Source organism: Aquila chrysaetos, chromosome 5 (genome assembly GCF_900496995.4).
Source record: "Aquila chrysaetos chrysaetos chromosome 5, bAquChr1.4, whole genome shotgun sequence".
Lineage (NCBI taxonomy): Eukaryota > Metazoa > Chordata > Aves > Accipitriformes > Accipitridae > Aquila > Aquila chrysaetos.
The window spans coordinates 63542237-63556717 of record NC_044008.1 but is presented as its reverse complement, the minus strand read 5'-3'; the positions used below and the strand labels follow the sequence as shown (position 1 = coordinate 63556717).

Sequence of the window (14481 nt, the reverse complement as noted above, 5' to 3'; positions counted from 1 at the left end):
GCAGGCCCATACCAAAAGGCAGTGAACATTCATGTCATGCACATACTACCTATTCCTTCACACCAATCATACACAGACACTAACCCAAAGTAAGATTTCACACCATGCTGTGGACTACCTGAAAGGCTTTTGTAACTGTAATGTAGGAAGCATCCAAGCTCCTGAAAGCCCAGCTGCTTGGGACCTTTCTTGTGTTGTAGAGATGGAAGTAGGGAATTACATGCCTTTTGTACAGAAGGTGGCAATAAATCCCTGGTGATGTGGTCTCAGTGGGACAGGACTGTGTTTAGAGAGTGATGCGATGTTTTAATACTGTGTCATTTGGGAAGTCAGGACTGTTGCAACATCAAGGTCTTGGATAATTGTTAAGGGCTGTGGCAATTCCTGTTAACTTATGAAATAGCTGCACAGGCATTATGGCCCTGATGACATCACAGATACAGAACCAATGTAAATATAAAGAAAAGATTAACTGATGGAACAAGTGACTCCAAATGCCACGCAAAATCTCTGTGCATAAATATATAAAATACATAGAAAAAAGTACTTTGTTGGCTCTTTCCCCATATGATATCTTTTAAATCCATTGGTCACCTTGTTCTGCCACACCAAGGCTGTGAATATAGAAGAAAGAACAAATGGCTTGTAAGGTTGTGCTTTGCAAAGAGATTTCCTGGATTTTTAGTAATAAAGGATGTCAATGCATTGCTAAGTCAGACTGTGTGTTTCCAGAAGACTTCAACTGCTTAGAAAGAAACCAAGCAAAAGAAAGAAAAGCTAATTAAGGCTCATCTAACCTGATCCCAATCTGACCACCTGCAGTGGGCTGACCGACAAATTCAGAGCTGAGTAGGGACCCTGGCCCACAGTCAGTGCTCAACCCAGAGGGACGTTTTCTTTTGGCATTCAGACCACTCCTCACTGGGTCTGTGCAGGTGCTGCTGAAACGCTGCTCCTTCCACCGAGGGCAGCAATGAACGCACTCTGCTCAGTGTTTGCAGTGAGTTTGGCACAAATCTTTCCCAATGAGCACTAAACGCTATCACATCACAACTTAAGAGTAATGTATGTTAAGAAGACATATAAAGGAATAAATTACAGGAAACTTTTCCATAAAACCAGATCAGCAGAATGTTTTCGGTTAGATCACCTTTTTGTCTGGGAGTTCAAATACCCCCAAGAGGCCCAAGATGATGACTTTGAACCTCAGTAAGAGAGAGAAGCAGCGGTACTGCCTCCGGCAGCCGTGGGCACGGCCCACGGCTCATGGGGACAGTACCTTCAGAGAGAACTGGTACATGGGATGGATGGCATGGAGGTCGTTCATGATGAAGTACAGCAGAGAGGCCCGCGTGGCAGCAGGCCTGTAGTGCTCTCTGGCCTCGTTAATCTTGGTTTCTGTCACCTTAGACTCCTGGACCTGGGAGGAAAACACAGAACAAAATTACTGTGAAAACATCTTTGCAAATTGAGTACGCAGCCCAGGGGAGCGTTGACATCTGCCACAAAGACGTCAGGCCAAGCAGTGGGCAAACTGCATGCGACCACTGCAGGGACCAGCCTCTGCCCTCTGAACCATGGTGCAGCCAGGCTTGAGCCACCTGCTCCCACCACCCCCTTCCTCTGGCACATTCTCCATTTAACTGCATTTACCACCCTGTTGCCCAATCCTCGGTTTTCCTGAGCCCCCTCCAGGCTTCTCACTAGGATCCCTGCTCTTTACTAACTGGAATTGTTTTTTCTCATCAATGAGTTTCTCCTTCTAATTACCCCCCTTCCTGTGCAGGTCATTAATAACACAGGGTTGAACAGACTTTGTGCTGCTCTTGAGGCAGCTTTCCCCAAGGCTGAAAACTGCTAATTTATAACAGCTCTTTGCTGTCTTTCCTCACAAGCATTTAACACACCCCTACCTTGCTGGCCAGGTGTCTGCTGTGATGGACATGGTGAAAATCCTTTTGGCAGATACATCACCCCATTATTGTCTCAGTCCTGTTCATTCTTTCATTCCACTGCAGCAGCATGAATTGACATCCTCAAGCCTCTTGGGGATTATTTTAGGCTCTGGCTATGTACAGTCATAAGTGTCTTGCAACGCAGCCACATGCTGCTGAGCCAGTGCTGATCCAGCTAGCTCAGCAAACCATGCAATGGGGATGTGGCAGAAAAGGGCCATGAGGGCATGACACAGCCCCCACCAAAATGCACGCCACTGGGTCTCCCTCTGTCGTGACCTGAGCTGGTGTGAGCACATCTGGCTGGGGCACATCAAACTTTCCCAACGAAGCACAGACTGAGCCTTAATCTGTTGTGTGCACCCAACGTATGTTGGGATCTGTGGGATTAGTCTGTTTGCACATCCCTATGAGCAATGATGGACTGTAATACCTGAGACCCCAAAGAGCAGCTTCACCATCTACTGCAGAAACAAGCATCCGCATAGGCCATGAATCACCTGTCTACATCGGATGAGTCTCCCTTTTGGCAGCACCCATGTTTCTCCACTGACTACAAAGGGAGCCCAGAGTCTAGCTTAGACTTAGGCAACTAACTTTTAGATATCCCATTCCCAAAACGATTAATAACGCTAGTAAAATAAAAGCCAGAGGTGGGGAAGACAGTTGCTTTCCATAAATAGAAGAGGGAGGACTTCCATAGGAAGGAAAATGTTGGCTGAACATTTTTCTTTGGGTAGACAGACAAAGAACAGAGTGAGGGTTGACTTGAGAAGCCTCTAACGGGGCCCTGAGACAGCTTTCCATGTGGGTACCAAACTCATGAAAACCACGTGCAAACTCCAAAATTCATCCCTGTTGCCACAGAGCTGGCAGTGACCAGCTTTATGACCACAACTTGTTTAGAAATTGAAGCACCTCAGGAACACCTACTTCAAGAGGGAGATGCCAAGCTTGCCAGGTGAAAACATCCCTTCAACATCCCCTTTGGGGGTCAAGCAAACCCTCTTTAGGGAGCTGAATGCATCTGATGTACCACATATGGCTAGCAGAAATAATTTCTATTTTTAATGTGGAGGATCACTTAGTTCCTTGGTTGCTGGGGCTACAGCACTGGGAAGTGAGAGGCAGTTCCAGCCCAACCCCAGCACATGGGTAACTTATCCAGGCAGCATGGGCCAGTGAGCTAGAGGAGGACAAGTGTGGGCCGTGAAGATGGCAGGACTGCAGAAGGAAGCAGTTGAGAATGGCTATACAGGAGTCCTATAGCAATCCTGGTATGACAACCACACTTCTCAAATTCCCTCAGTGGCAGAGTGTGCATTTAACCAACCCCATTTAGCTAGCAAGGTGAACTAGGTAGGTGGCAATGCTGACACTGCACAGCTAATACAAATGCTGATTTATACTCTAAGGAATGGAAGGGTATGAAATACCCAAGTTCTTGCAGATTTACTTGAGATCGCAAACTCAACAGATTCCAGTCCCCAGTCAGTACTAAAATCCAGTTTAATTGAGGAAGTGTGATGTATTCAGGATTACACTGGAACAGTTTAAAGCTGCCTTGATACAGTGTGTAAATTTTATTGTCTTTACATCAGGCACTGACGTTTTCTCTTGGTCTTAAATAGGCCATTTAACATACAAAAGCTCCAAAGAACTAAATGGCCTGAAGCTGTCCAGAATGGAGAGTACTTCAATTTATACCACTTTCTATTCTCTACTCAGCAGAAGGGGCAGAGATGGGCAGAGTAAAGAAGTTACGTTCCACCCAGAAATCCTTAAAGATAACATCACACACGTGCTTTTCTCTAGGCTATCACTATCTTTGTACCTTCTCTTCAATTTCTGCAGCCGTCTGTTTAGTGATCTCCAAGTTCTCCACCAATGCTGTGTCTCCCAGGAAGTTCCCAGATGCTGATGACAGCCGGGAGAGCAAGTTGTCCTCTAACGTTTTCAAGGTGATTTTGAATCCATTCTGTTGCTTTGTGAGATCTGACTGCAAATAATAAATTCAGAAAGTTTTAGCCACAAAACACATGGTAAAATAAAGATTAACTACCTTGATATGGGAACAGGCTTCTAACTGACAATTGCCATAGTCCAATATTGCTTACTCCTGCTCTCTGCGACTCCTGGGCATGGGCAGAACTCTTTGATCACTCCATATCCAACAAGCCATCAACTCAGAGAAACCCTAAACAGCACAGAAAGCACCAGGAGAACTAAGCCCTTTCACTAGAAACGTATTACAATTCTGGAAATTAATCAGGAGGAAAAGACCTTCATCCCCCATCTCAAATATATATCCTGCACCTCTGTCTTAGAAGTATCTATTGGGCTGAAGTCAGCCTGGATAGCCCCTGCCGCTTCTCACCACTCCTGGTGAACCCCTGCACTTGCCACTACACACCAACACCAGTCACACCAGCAACGAGGACCACACAGTTAAAACCTGATGGCAAAACCAGCAGCAAGGTCACTTGGATCCAGAGATGAGTACAACGCATCTCAGGCTCAGAACTGAGGGCAAAATCACAGCCTCACTTGACTGCTGCTCCCATTTGTATTCTGGCCTCGAGATCTCACTGGGACCAGTGTCTTACCATGCTAGAAGCTGTACATGCAAAGACAAAGTCCCCCTGCCAAAGGATTTGCAAACTCAGCACAAAGACAGCCTAGCAGGTACAGACCAGTAACAACCAACTTGCCTCAAGGGCAGATCTTCTGAATTATAGTGCAAATGCTTCCAATTTATGTGAAATATCCACTCCATTTTCCCCAGACACTTGTTCCATTTCCCTCTCTTCTGCAGAAATACCAATCATTAACGCTGTTCGTGGCGGAAACAAAGACTCTCATCCACCTCCTTTTTGAACTGATCCTCCAGAATAGGCTTTCTCCCATGAAATGTGATTGCCCTATTCTATGTTTGCTGAGGGAAATGGCATTTTTCCTGGATTTCAGGTATATTATGTTATTCCACTACATGGTCCTATTGTGAATGCTTATTTTTAGCGTTATCACAGAAAACATCCTGTGCGAAAGCTGTCCATCTGATTTGGATGCTGCTAAGATATAAGCCTGGTGACTATTCTCTACATAAATGAAGTCAATCGCTAACAGCCTGGTACATAAAACACTACTGTGTGACACACAGCTTTAAATCCTCAGACTGTATTTAAGCGACACAACCAAGAAATTCAAGAAACTTGCAAAAGCGGGTTTTATAGCCCTGCAAAAAATAGCCAGCGCCATGAAGTAGCAGACGTGGTGCACGTGGAATTGAGACAATTTCTGGGCCACGGTGACTGGCACATGACAGATTCAATGTCATACGCCAAGTGATTTAATGCTCCAAAGAGAGTTTTTGGAAAACATACCCACACTTTCCAACCACCTACGGGGTCTGGAAGAGCCTCAGAAATGGGAAATGTGACCCTATGTCTCTTTGAATCCCACAACACATAAGGGAGCCAGCAGTATTTGCTCTGTTATCAGAGGTTTTCAAGCAGATTAACTAACTCTTTCATTAATAAGTCATTTTTCAATATTTGGGCTGAAATTTCATATACTTGCTGCACACACACTCATTCTATGTTAATGTCAACCCAAGTATTCAGCAAAGTGTGCACTGAAGCATGCCTTTTATTGGTATTTCAGCTATAAATGGCTGTTTTTAAAGGCCTGTTCTGTAGGCATTACACAGAGGAGTTTGCCCATGGTGGTAAATATTTTACAAGTCTTGAAACAGAAAACTAACATGGCTAATTTTGTGCATTCCTGTCATTCAAGCATAGCATGCCTTGAAAAACGACATTTTGCAAGCTATTATTCCAGACCATGGACTGTAAGCCCTGGAGTTATTAATGAGGATGTGTGTGATTTTTGCTCCAATAGCTTGTAATCACCATGCAATTTCTGAAGCGCACCCTTAGAAGTGCATACAATGCTGTATTCCCCACAACAGCCTCCATCTGTTGCAGCTTTATCATGCTATTGTTTTCAGCAGTAGCAAGGTCATCATTTCTTATTTTTGCAGTGGAGCTCATTATCTGTTATTTCACAGTTGATATATAACAGTGCTGCTTCTGGGAAACAGGTTACTCCAAGAGCCTTCAAAATTTTATTCCATGAAAACAAACAAACAAACAAAGTTCACCAGAGCTACAGGCCAGTTTTGCAGGATTCACTACAAACCCCTTCCTAGCTCAGCCACAGTAGCCACCTTCCTCCCCTTGTCCTTTCTGCTGGTTTTATTGTATTATTTTAATATCACAAACCAGAGAAAAAAAATAATCCCTATATTTTCAGTGCACTCCTGCAAAGCACCTTCTTTACTGAAGAAGAACTTCAACACTGTCCATCACAGCCTAAATGTGCAGGGACTTTCACACACACTTTACCTACTGAATCAGCAAGGCAGGACCCTAACTCGTGGCTTATCCACCTATAGCTTGGGACACAGCTGCCAAAATATCCTTCCTACAGCTGTTCTCAGCACTAAACAGACAATGAATTTGATGCAAATGCCATTTGAGACATTTCAGTCCAAACAGTGACGTGTGGTGAAGGTGGGAGACTACGTGGACCACAGGCAGCTCCACCAGCACATGGACCACAGGCATCCTTGCAAAAGGAAATTGCAAATGAGACTAATAAAGGCCAGAAGTTTTGTATTGACCTGAGAGGGAAGGTCTCAGGACTTGGCTTTGCTTGCCTTGGTGTAAACTGGTTTCAGCTTCTCTTAGCTGTGATTGTCTCACAGCCAGGTCACTACTGCCTTAACCTGTTTTAGCCTGGCTTTAATTTAGAATCAGAGTAAGTAGTTATTCTGGACAGATTGATCTGTCTCTAGAACCAAAATATGGTAGAGTGCAAATGTGGTCTCAGACTCTGAACACCCATTGTAACAGGAGTGGAATCCTGTGAATCAGATAAAGATAGCTTCAAAGATAAGGAGGAACAGAAAGACTGAATAACTGGGAATCAATGAAGAAAAAGATTATGGAAACAGACTGTATTGAGAAAACATTTAGAAAATGTTACTGTTATTGTAATTGGATTAATAATAGCTGTTTGATTAATTTTGATTAGGTTACTAACAATAAATTCTAGGCTCCATCTTTGCCCATAAAAAGATTTTGAGCTCAGTAACTGTTGTGCAGTACAGTAGCAGTCACCTCCATCTGCTCATGAGCCAGAGCCCTAAACCTTCCCCAGACACCAAACACCCATCCCTTTTGTCCCAGGGTAGAGAGGATGGATTAAAACACACCTAGAGAAGTAGCCTCACCTTTGGGGAATCCAAAGACTCAAATCTGTGTCTTCAAGGAGCTCCCCACAGCTATCAGACAACAGCCTTAGTGGCTTTTTTCACATCAGTAAATAGACCAGGGGCAGAAGAAGGTACTGGGCCCCTGGCCAGCAGTCATCTGCAGAGGTCAGTGCAGCTGCAGCCATTGCCGCCCCCCCTCACTATGTCTAAGGAGAGAAGTCTCTGCTTTTATCCCAGCATGGCAGAGATTTTTTTTGACTGACTGTTCCCCATTCAGCAGAACATCTTGAATACCAGGCTGGTTTTCTCCTCCCTGATACCTGCTGGGTCAGCAGGACTGTAGCAGGAGGAAAGTAGATGAGAAGGGGAGGAAAGATAGTGGGCTCTGATATTACCTTGCTGTGGTGATATGGAGAAAAAAAAGTCTTAAATATTCTTAAATGACAAGAAAATTACATCCCACACCAATCTGTATCTGCTTAATGCGTTCTGAAGCAAGACTACAGCCCCACATCCCCCACAGCTGGTGGCATAGCTGGCACCCAGGGACGCATTTCCCTGGTCCTGTGCCCAACCTCCTTCTTCCACAACACACACGCCCTGAAGAAGCAGGGACTTCAAAACATGCGATCCCCAATTCACATCATTTTCACTGTTTTCTAATACGCAGTTCTTTTACAGCATGGGAGGGAAGTGCTGTTGGTTTTGAGTTACTAATTTTCAGAGCCTAATTGTAGATTTGTTGACTGCACATGATATTGAATTTGCCTTTCTTATTGTGACAGCAACCATTAACAGTGATGCTGCCGAGCCTAAGAGAAACGGTCCTTAACATAACAGCAGTTAATGACACCAGTATGCTAATCGTTGTCACCCCCCCAGCTCCCTTCAGTGCAAATCAGCAAAGGAAAGCGGCTGTTTGTAGCATTTGCAACCCAGTGCTGAGCGTGTGCTACGGGTGCCTGATCAAGAGGCTTTGGGTCTCTCACAGTCCCAGTGAGATAGCCACGGCTTACACATTAAATCAGTTCATTATGTATTTTTGACGCCATCTTTTGGCTCGTTAGCACATGAGTCTGGTTAAAACTAAATGCATCATTAAGGCTGCACAGCTAATGTACTTTAGAACCTCATTAAATGAAAAGTTTATTACAAAACTGGCCTGGCCTGACTGAACATGTGCAGTAAATTTGTTCCCATTCTCAGTAAATATTTAGTATTATACATATTTGTTACATTGGTAAATGTGCCATTAGAACAAAGGACTTTCCATAAAAAATTATCTTCAAACTGAAGCCATACTTATTAAAAGAGAGAGAGAGAGAGAGAACATTTTGGCCTGTTACAATCAAGTGGGAGGAAGAACCAGAACAGAAAAATTTCATTACCAGCCTCACAATATTTACAGTGGGAATCTTATACCATAAATGCCTAAACTTGAGTGAGATTAATCCTACCTCTAAAATTAAATCTGTTAAGTCCAGAAAAACCTGATATAATGAGAATATCAGTTTCCATTTCCAAGAGGAGTAGGAAAAGAAAGATATTCTTACCCAAATTTTTGGAGAAAAAACTTGAAATTGCCGTTTAAGTGTCCCAAAATACCAAGAAAACAAAAGACTGAAGAAAAAAATTCCTCAATGTTTGTCAGTCAAGGGAAATCACCTGATTTTATGATGAGCTCAGCAATCTCTGCAACCTTGCACATGAAATGCTATTTGTTTTAAATAACAATAATGATTATTATTTATTAGTATAATTATTAATGTTATTATTATTATTATTTATACTTGCTCCCAGTGTAAACTCTCAGCTACTGACCTTAAGCTCTTCCAAGTCAGGCCTCTCCATGTTGACCACCGCTGCAAGCAGCTGGTCCTCCAAGCCATCTCGCGTGACAGTGAAGTTGATGAGGGTGCACTGTGCCTGCAGCTCAGGTTGGAAATGAGGGTTTGCCAGCTTTGTGTGGAGGATGAGACGGAAAGCAGGGTTGAAGTCACACTCCTTATCCCCGATCTTAATGCACCTGAAATTAGAGCAAAAGGAGCATGAGTGCACGTCTGTTCCAGGACATTTCACCCAAAGACAAATGGTGGTATCAGTCAATGGCATCTACCAGCATGGGACTTTGCACTCTTCACACAGAAATCACTATTAAAGCAAAAAAGTACTTAAAATTGGACACACCTGAATCACTTCTGCTTTAGGATAAAAACCCCAGACAGTTGCCCCTGAATTGTGGATCCTACTTGAGAAGGGTCATGGCTTCCAGCAGCAGGATGGCCAGTTCAACCATGAACCCTCCTTGATTTTAACAGAGGCTGTATTCTACCTAAAGTTGGAGTTACATGGAGGAAAAGCCTCTCAGCATTGAGATTTTACTTAGCCACAGCTAAAATTGCCTAGTCAGATACGGCCAACTCTGTGGTTGCACTGAGCTTGAGCAGCAAAGCCAGATTAGGAGAGCAGCTGGTTGCCATTCCTGGGAGGTAACATCACTCAGGAAACCCAGCCTTCTCCTGTTCTGCATTTCTGACATCAAGTCTAAAACTTACAGACACCTCAAGAGTCAACATGCTCTGAAACCAAGTTTAACAAAGCCCATGGGAGCCAGAGGAAAAGAGAAACTGGAAGTGCTTTCAGGGATGCAGTTGGACTGTTACGGGAACAGTGGTGTTATCACAGGAATTTGAATACGCTTTCCAGTCAAACATCAGCTCACTAGCTGTCCTCTTGGCCACCTCAATTGTTTTTACAGCTGTGAAACTGAGGCAGAGAGAAATCACGCAGCACACGCAGCTCACAGCAGCACCCAGAAATACTGCTGAGAGCCCCAACTTCAAAAAACCTTCTTGCTCTGGGACTACCAGCATCTGTCTGTGGAGTCTGGGCTCATGTCCTGGAAAACATGAAACCCATGGAATTTTATTTGATTTGTGACTTATTTTCCCTTTCTTAGGAAACAAGTGAACTCACAGGGAGTTTTGAGAGCAGAGACGTACAATCCCAAAAGGGGATGTCTGGGTTTTTCACTGTAGGGGGGCTCAGGAGTCCCACCACTTCTGCTGTACCCCCATCTCTGCTTTCAAACATTGCAATCCCCTTCACTGGGACCGTCATTCTCTCTGAAATGATCCTTTCCCTCCGTCCTGCAGCTGAACCCACCATCAGCCACCCTTTTCCCCTGCAAACTTTCCACACAGCTTGCCTTTCCCAGCAGTTTACATCATTCTAGGATATTTTAGGCACCTCAGGAAACGATCGTCAAAGAACTTAAGGAATGTGAAAGGCAGAGCTTAACAGGCTTTTTGTTATTTACTGCACAAAGCCAAGAGTAGGACCGTCCTGTGAGGCACTGCAGCAGGCACAGAGGTCAGCCCATGCCAGGCTCCTGCAAGTGGCAAAGCTGTCGGCAACAGAGACTTTTAAAAGCCGGAACGACACGCATCCTCCTAAAGGCAGATGACTCCACTCTGCGAAAGCCAGTGAAAAGAACATCAAAAGAGTCCCTGAATCAAGTTCAGCACTGAGCACGAGGTTTTATTTGTTGCCATTATTTGAGCACACATTAAAATGTGCTTATTTTACTTTACATACAGAAAGAAGGAAAAAGTGAACTCCCTTGCTGCCCCTCTCACTGACCTCTTCTCAGCTGGAGGGTGACCAGCAGCTGCCATGAAGAACTTGATCTCATTAAGAAACACTTATATAGTCTTAATGCTTAAACCTGTAGCTGCATTCCTAAGTGGTGCACAGTGTTTGCTAAAATTCAAGGTTACTTTTTCTTCACAACAGCAATAGCTATTTTGGTAATAATTCAGTGTCAGGATAGCCAATTACAGACACCAAGGTCACTATACAAAAGGAGAATTACAGGTCTCTTTTACATGAGGTTTGAATGACACTGTCCAACAAAATGAAAAATCTAGGTTTATTTCAAAGCCACCCTATGACTGAATTACCTATGATTGCCTGATTTAAAATGCCCTCACTTCTGAAGGCAGGATGTTAGTGCTGCTGTATATGAACACCCACAATTTGAGGTCAGGAACAAAAAGCACAACAGCACAAAGAAACCATTCACACATGCCATTAAATGTCCCTGAAGCTCACCTTCCTTTCTTGATTGTTTCTCGCCCCAGTAACGGCCCCAAAACTGGATCCACAGATTCCTCCAGGTTTTCAATCAAAACCAGTTCTCCTGCAGCCAGGGCTCGTTCCATCGTGTCCAAATACCTGTGGGGAACAGCATTGGTACCCACCACAGCAAGGCTGGATGTGATGCTTTGCAGCAAGGAGGATGCATGTGGGACAGAGGGGTGCTCCACACTGTGATGGCAGCTACATACACATGCCAGCAGTTGTGAGGGAGAAAGAGGGGTAAGATGGTGTCAACATTCAGTGCAGAAAGTGGCACTGGCAGACTCTTGGCTGTCCAACAAAGAGAATCAGGTCTCAGACCTCGCAAGGACAAGCAATAACAACTGCATCGTCTTTCCCAAGAAAAGAGCACGAGCATCAGTGAACAAAGATGGGACAGCTCGGAGTTATTTTTAGCAAATACTTTGTTTCCCCCAGAACCCGCTGGTGCAGTTAATCTTGCATAAAAGCAAGGACAAAGAGCATGTTTCAGCTCCATTTTGCCCAGGGTTTAGTGTCACATTTAGGACAGCTTCTTTCCTCATGAAGGAATTGGACCCCTTTGCCCAGTGCCTAACTGTAAAATGGGGATGCTCTGCATTGGGATGCTTTTTGGAAAGGGCAGGGTCAAGTGCTTGTGCTCTCTCCTTCAGGGCTGCTCTGCACTTCACATAACTTACTTCTCTGCAAAGAGGAGAGAAGGGCCCTGGGCAGGCAGTGAGGATGCTCCGGGTGCTGTTGCACCAGCACTACTGCACTGAATCGCTCCAGCTAACTCCACTGGCTAAAATTTAGGTTCCTTGTCTAAGCTAGAGAGTTTGGGACCCAAAGAGGCAACAGAAAAATCTAAGACAAGAAGTTCAGAGTGACTTTTAGGTCTAACCTTTAAAGGAACACGTTGACACAATGCAAAACCCATCCTTGATCAGCAGCCCCCATTTTTCTGAGTCTAGGAATATTTTATACAAAGAAACAGTCAGAGAGAATGACAGCAGCTGCCTCCGAAGCTGCTCAAATGGCCCTTTCCTGAAGGAGAGAGGGATGTGGGTTTAAAACTCTTAAAGCAGTTGAAAGCAAAGAAGCACCATTTCCCAGATGATGAAACACTCCCGTGTTTACTATAATGGGGCAGTGAATGATGCTTTTAGCCAATGGCCCTGAGATCACAGCAACACACTAAATTCCCCTCTTAGAGTATCTGCCAGCCTGGTGTATGGCTGGGGAGGGAGGGGAAAAAGAGATGCTGTGTTTGCACAGCAAGCTGTAATCGCAGCATATGAATGTTACAGGGTCTATTCTTGTTCCATTCTGGAGATTTTTATTTAGGTGCCTCCTCTGGAATCCTTACTTTTTCACAGACTGCTTTGAATAACTGCAAGGCATGGTGACCAGGTTGGCCAGGAAATAGAAATTTGCTCTAATGAATAATGAGCTGTATTTTCATCAATAGATAATAGATCAAATTTCATAATAGTTTTCATAATTTCATAATAATTTTATAATAGATCAAATCTATTAAATTCTTGTTATTTTCTTTGAGGAAATCAGAGGAGGCACCGGCAAAACAACCTGGGCAACCCCAAGACATCTCCAAAGCTACCAGAATTTGCAAGCACCAAGCTTGGGTCACTCTCACCTGTCGCTAATGCTTTGCTCTGTATTAAAAAAAATAATCTCAGCGCTCATACCCAAGCAGGGATTTGACTCTGGGTCTGTTCCGTCCCAGATGGGACCCCTCACTAGTGAGTAGAAATAGGTGCAAACTGAGGTAGCAGAAGACTGGCCTGTGCACTGACTGGAGGTAAAAGTCAGGAGTGGAAAAGCCTTCCCATAAAAGATTTAGCCAGATCAATGCAGGGGTGCTGCAATGAGAACCTCCTAGCTGGTGCCAGCGTGGGAGCAGAGTTAACCCAGCTGGTCTTCAGGGCATGGTGACCCTCACGGCAGCTTCACCCTCCATACCCAGGCCCTGTCTCTTCTTCCAAGATGTAGGAAGCCCTACTCACCCTCCTGGGTGAAACTGAGTCAGGACACGACACATAGGATGAGCCCCATGGAGGATGCCATAGCCTTACATGTAGCTCAGCCTCCAGCACACAGCTCTCTCCATTCTCAGTTTCAGAGGAGTTTCTATGGTAACTGAGCCAAGCACTAAACAAACCCGCTATTTAATGAGAAATCTCTATCATTTTGGTAATGAATAAGCAGCTGATGCACAAATACATTTGAGGGTTTTCCTCAATGTAATTGGCTCAGATGGCTGCAGTTAAATATACACTGTTCATCAAATATGACAAGCAGATAACCATTAAAAGGTGTTATTATGTGATAAGGCTGATGTTTACCCCTTCTGCCCAATTCGGATCACTCGGAGGTCTTCTCCATACTTCGTTTTGATCCATTTGATACCCTGCAGCTGGGGATCCACCATGAGGGGCCAGCGCTCACAGTTGCTGAGGATGGTGGCATTTTCAGTGGACATCCGATCAGCTGGCAGGCCCTCGTTCTGCCAAGCCGCCACATCAGCGTCATCTGTCAGCATGGTCAGAGGATCGAGGGATGGAGTTACAGGGATTGGCACCTGGGAGGAGAGGAGAAATGCTTACTAGTGTATCAGCAAAAAGTGGCGAGTGCGACTTGCAACATATTCCAGAGATGAGCAAGAAAAATATTTCAAGAAAAGTTAGCTTAATTAAAAACTGATAAGTCATATTTATCAGTGGCTTCCCATTCTACAGGATAGTTTTGATCTAGTGTCATTTCCCAATCCTGTTGCGAATGAATACAAATTATGCAAGCATCCCAAAGATTTTTGCCTGCAGAGCACTAAGCACCCCAAAGGGCCACAGCCCAGCCAAGCAGACTCAGATCACGCTCTGCTGTGTACAAGCTCTCCGAGATGACAGCTTGGAAGAATATAATTAACACCCTCGTAAGCCTGCTGTTGTGTTGCAAAACAGCATTAGCAGTTCCAGAAACACTCCTCTGACATGGGAGGCCATTTCTGGGTGTGACAACCAGAAAGTTATTTGTGCCAGTTTTGTGAGCAGAATAGGCCTTTAATTCTCCATTAGAAATACAGGCACTTCCTTGAAATTTCTAAGCACA

General features: G+C 44.4%; 1 protein-coding gene across 3 annotated transcripts in view; it reads right to left on the bottom strand.

The window, feature by feature from the left end:
* Positions 1 to 14481, bottom strand: part of DNAH9 (dynein axonemal heavy chain 9) — a 210907-nt gene that overhangs the window by 74462 nt on the left and 121964 nt on the right. For all 3 annotated transcript variants that reach the window (XM_041123817.1, XM_030015630.1, XM_030015631.1), the window contains 5 exons: positions 13719 to 13954; positions 11347 to 11469; positions 9055 to 9259; positions 3790 to 3954; positions 1280 to 1420 (listed from right to left, as the gene is read on the bottom strand). In XM_041123817.1, the coding sequence (XP_040979751.1) occupies positions 1280 to 1420; positions 3790 to 3954; positions 9055 to 9259; positions 11347 to 11469; positions 13719 to 13954 (870 nt within the window). The remainder of the gene's footprint in view (positions 1 to 1279; positions 1421 to 3789; positions 3955 to 9054; positions 9260 to 11346; positions 11470 to 13718; positions 13955 to 14481) is intronic.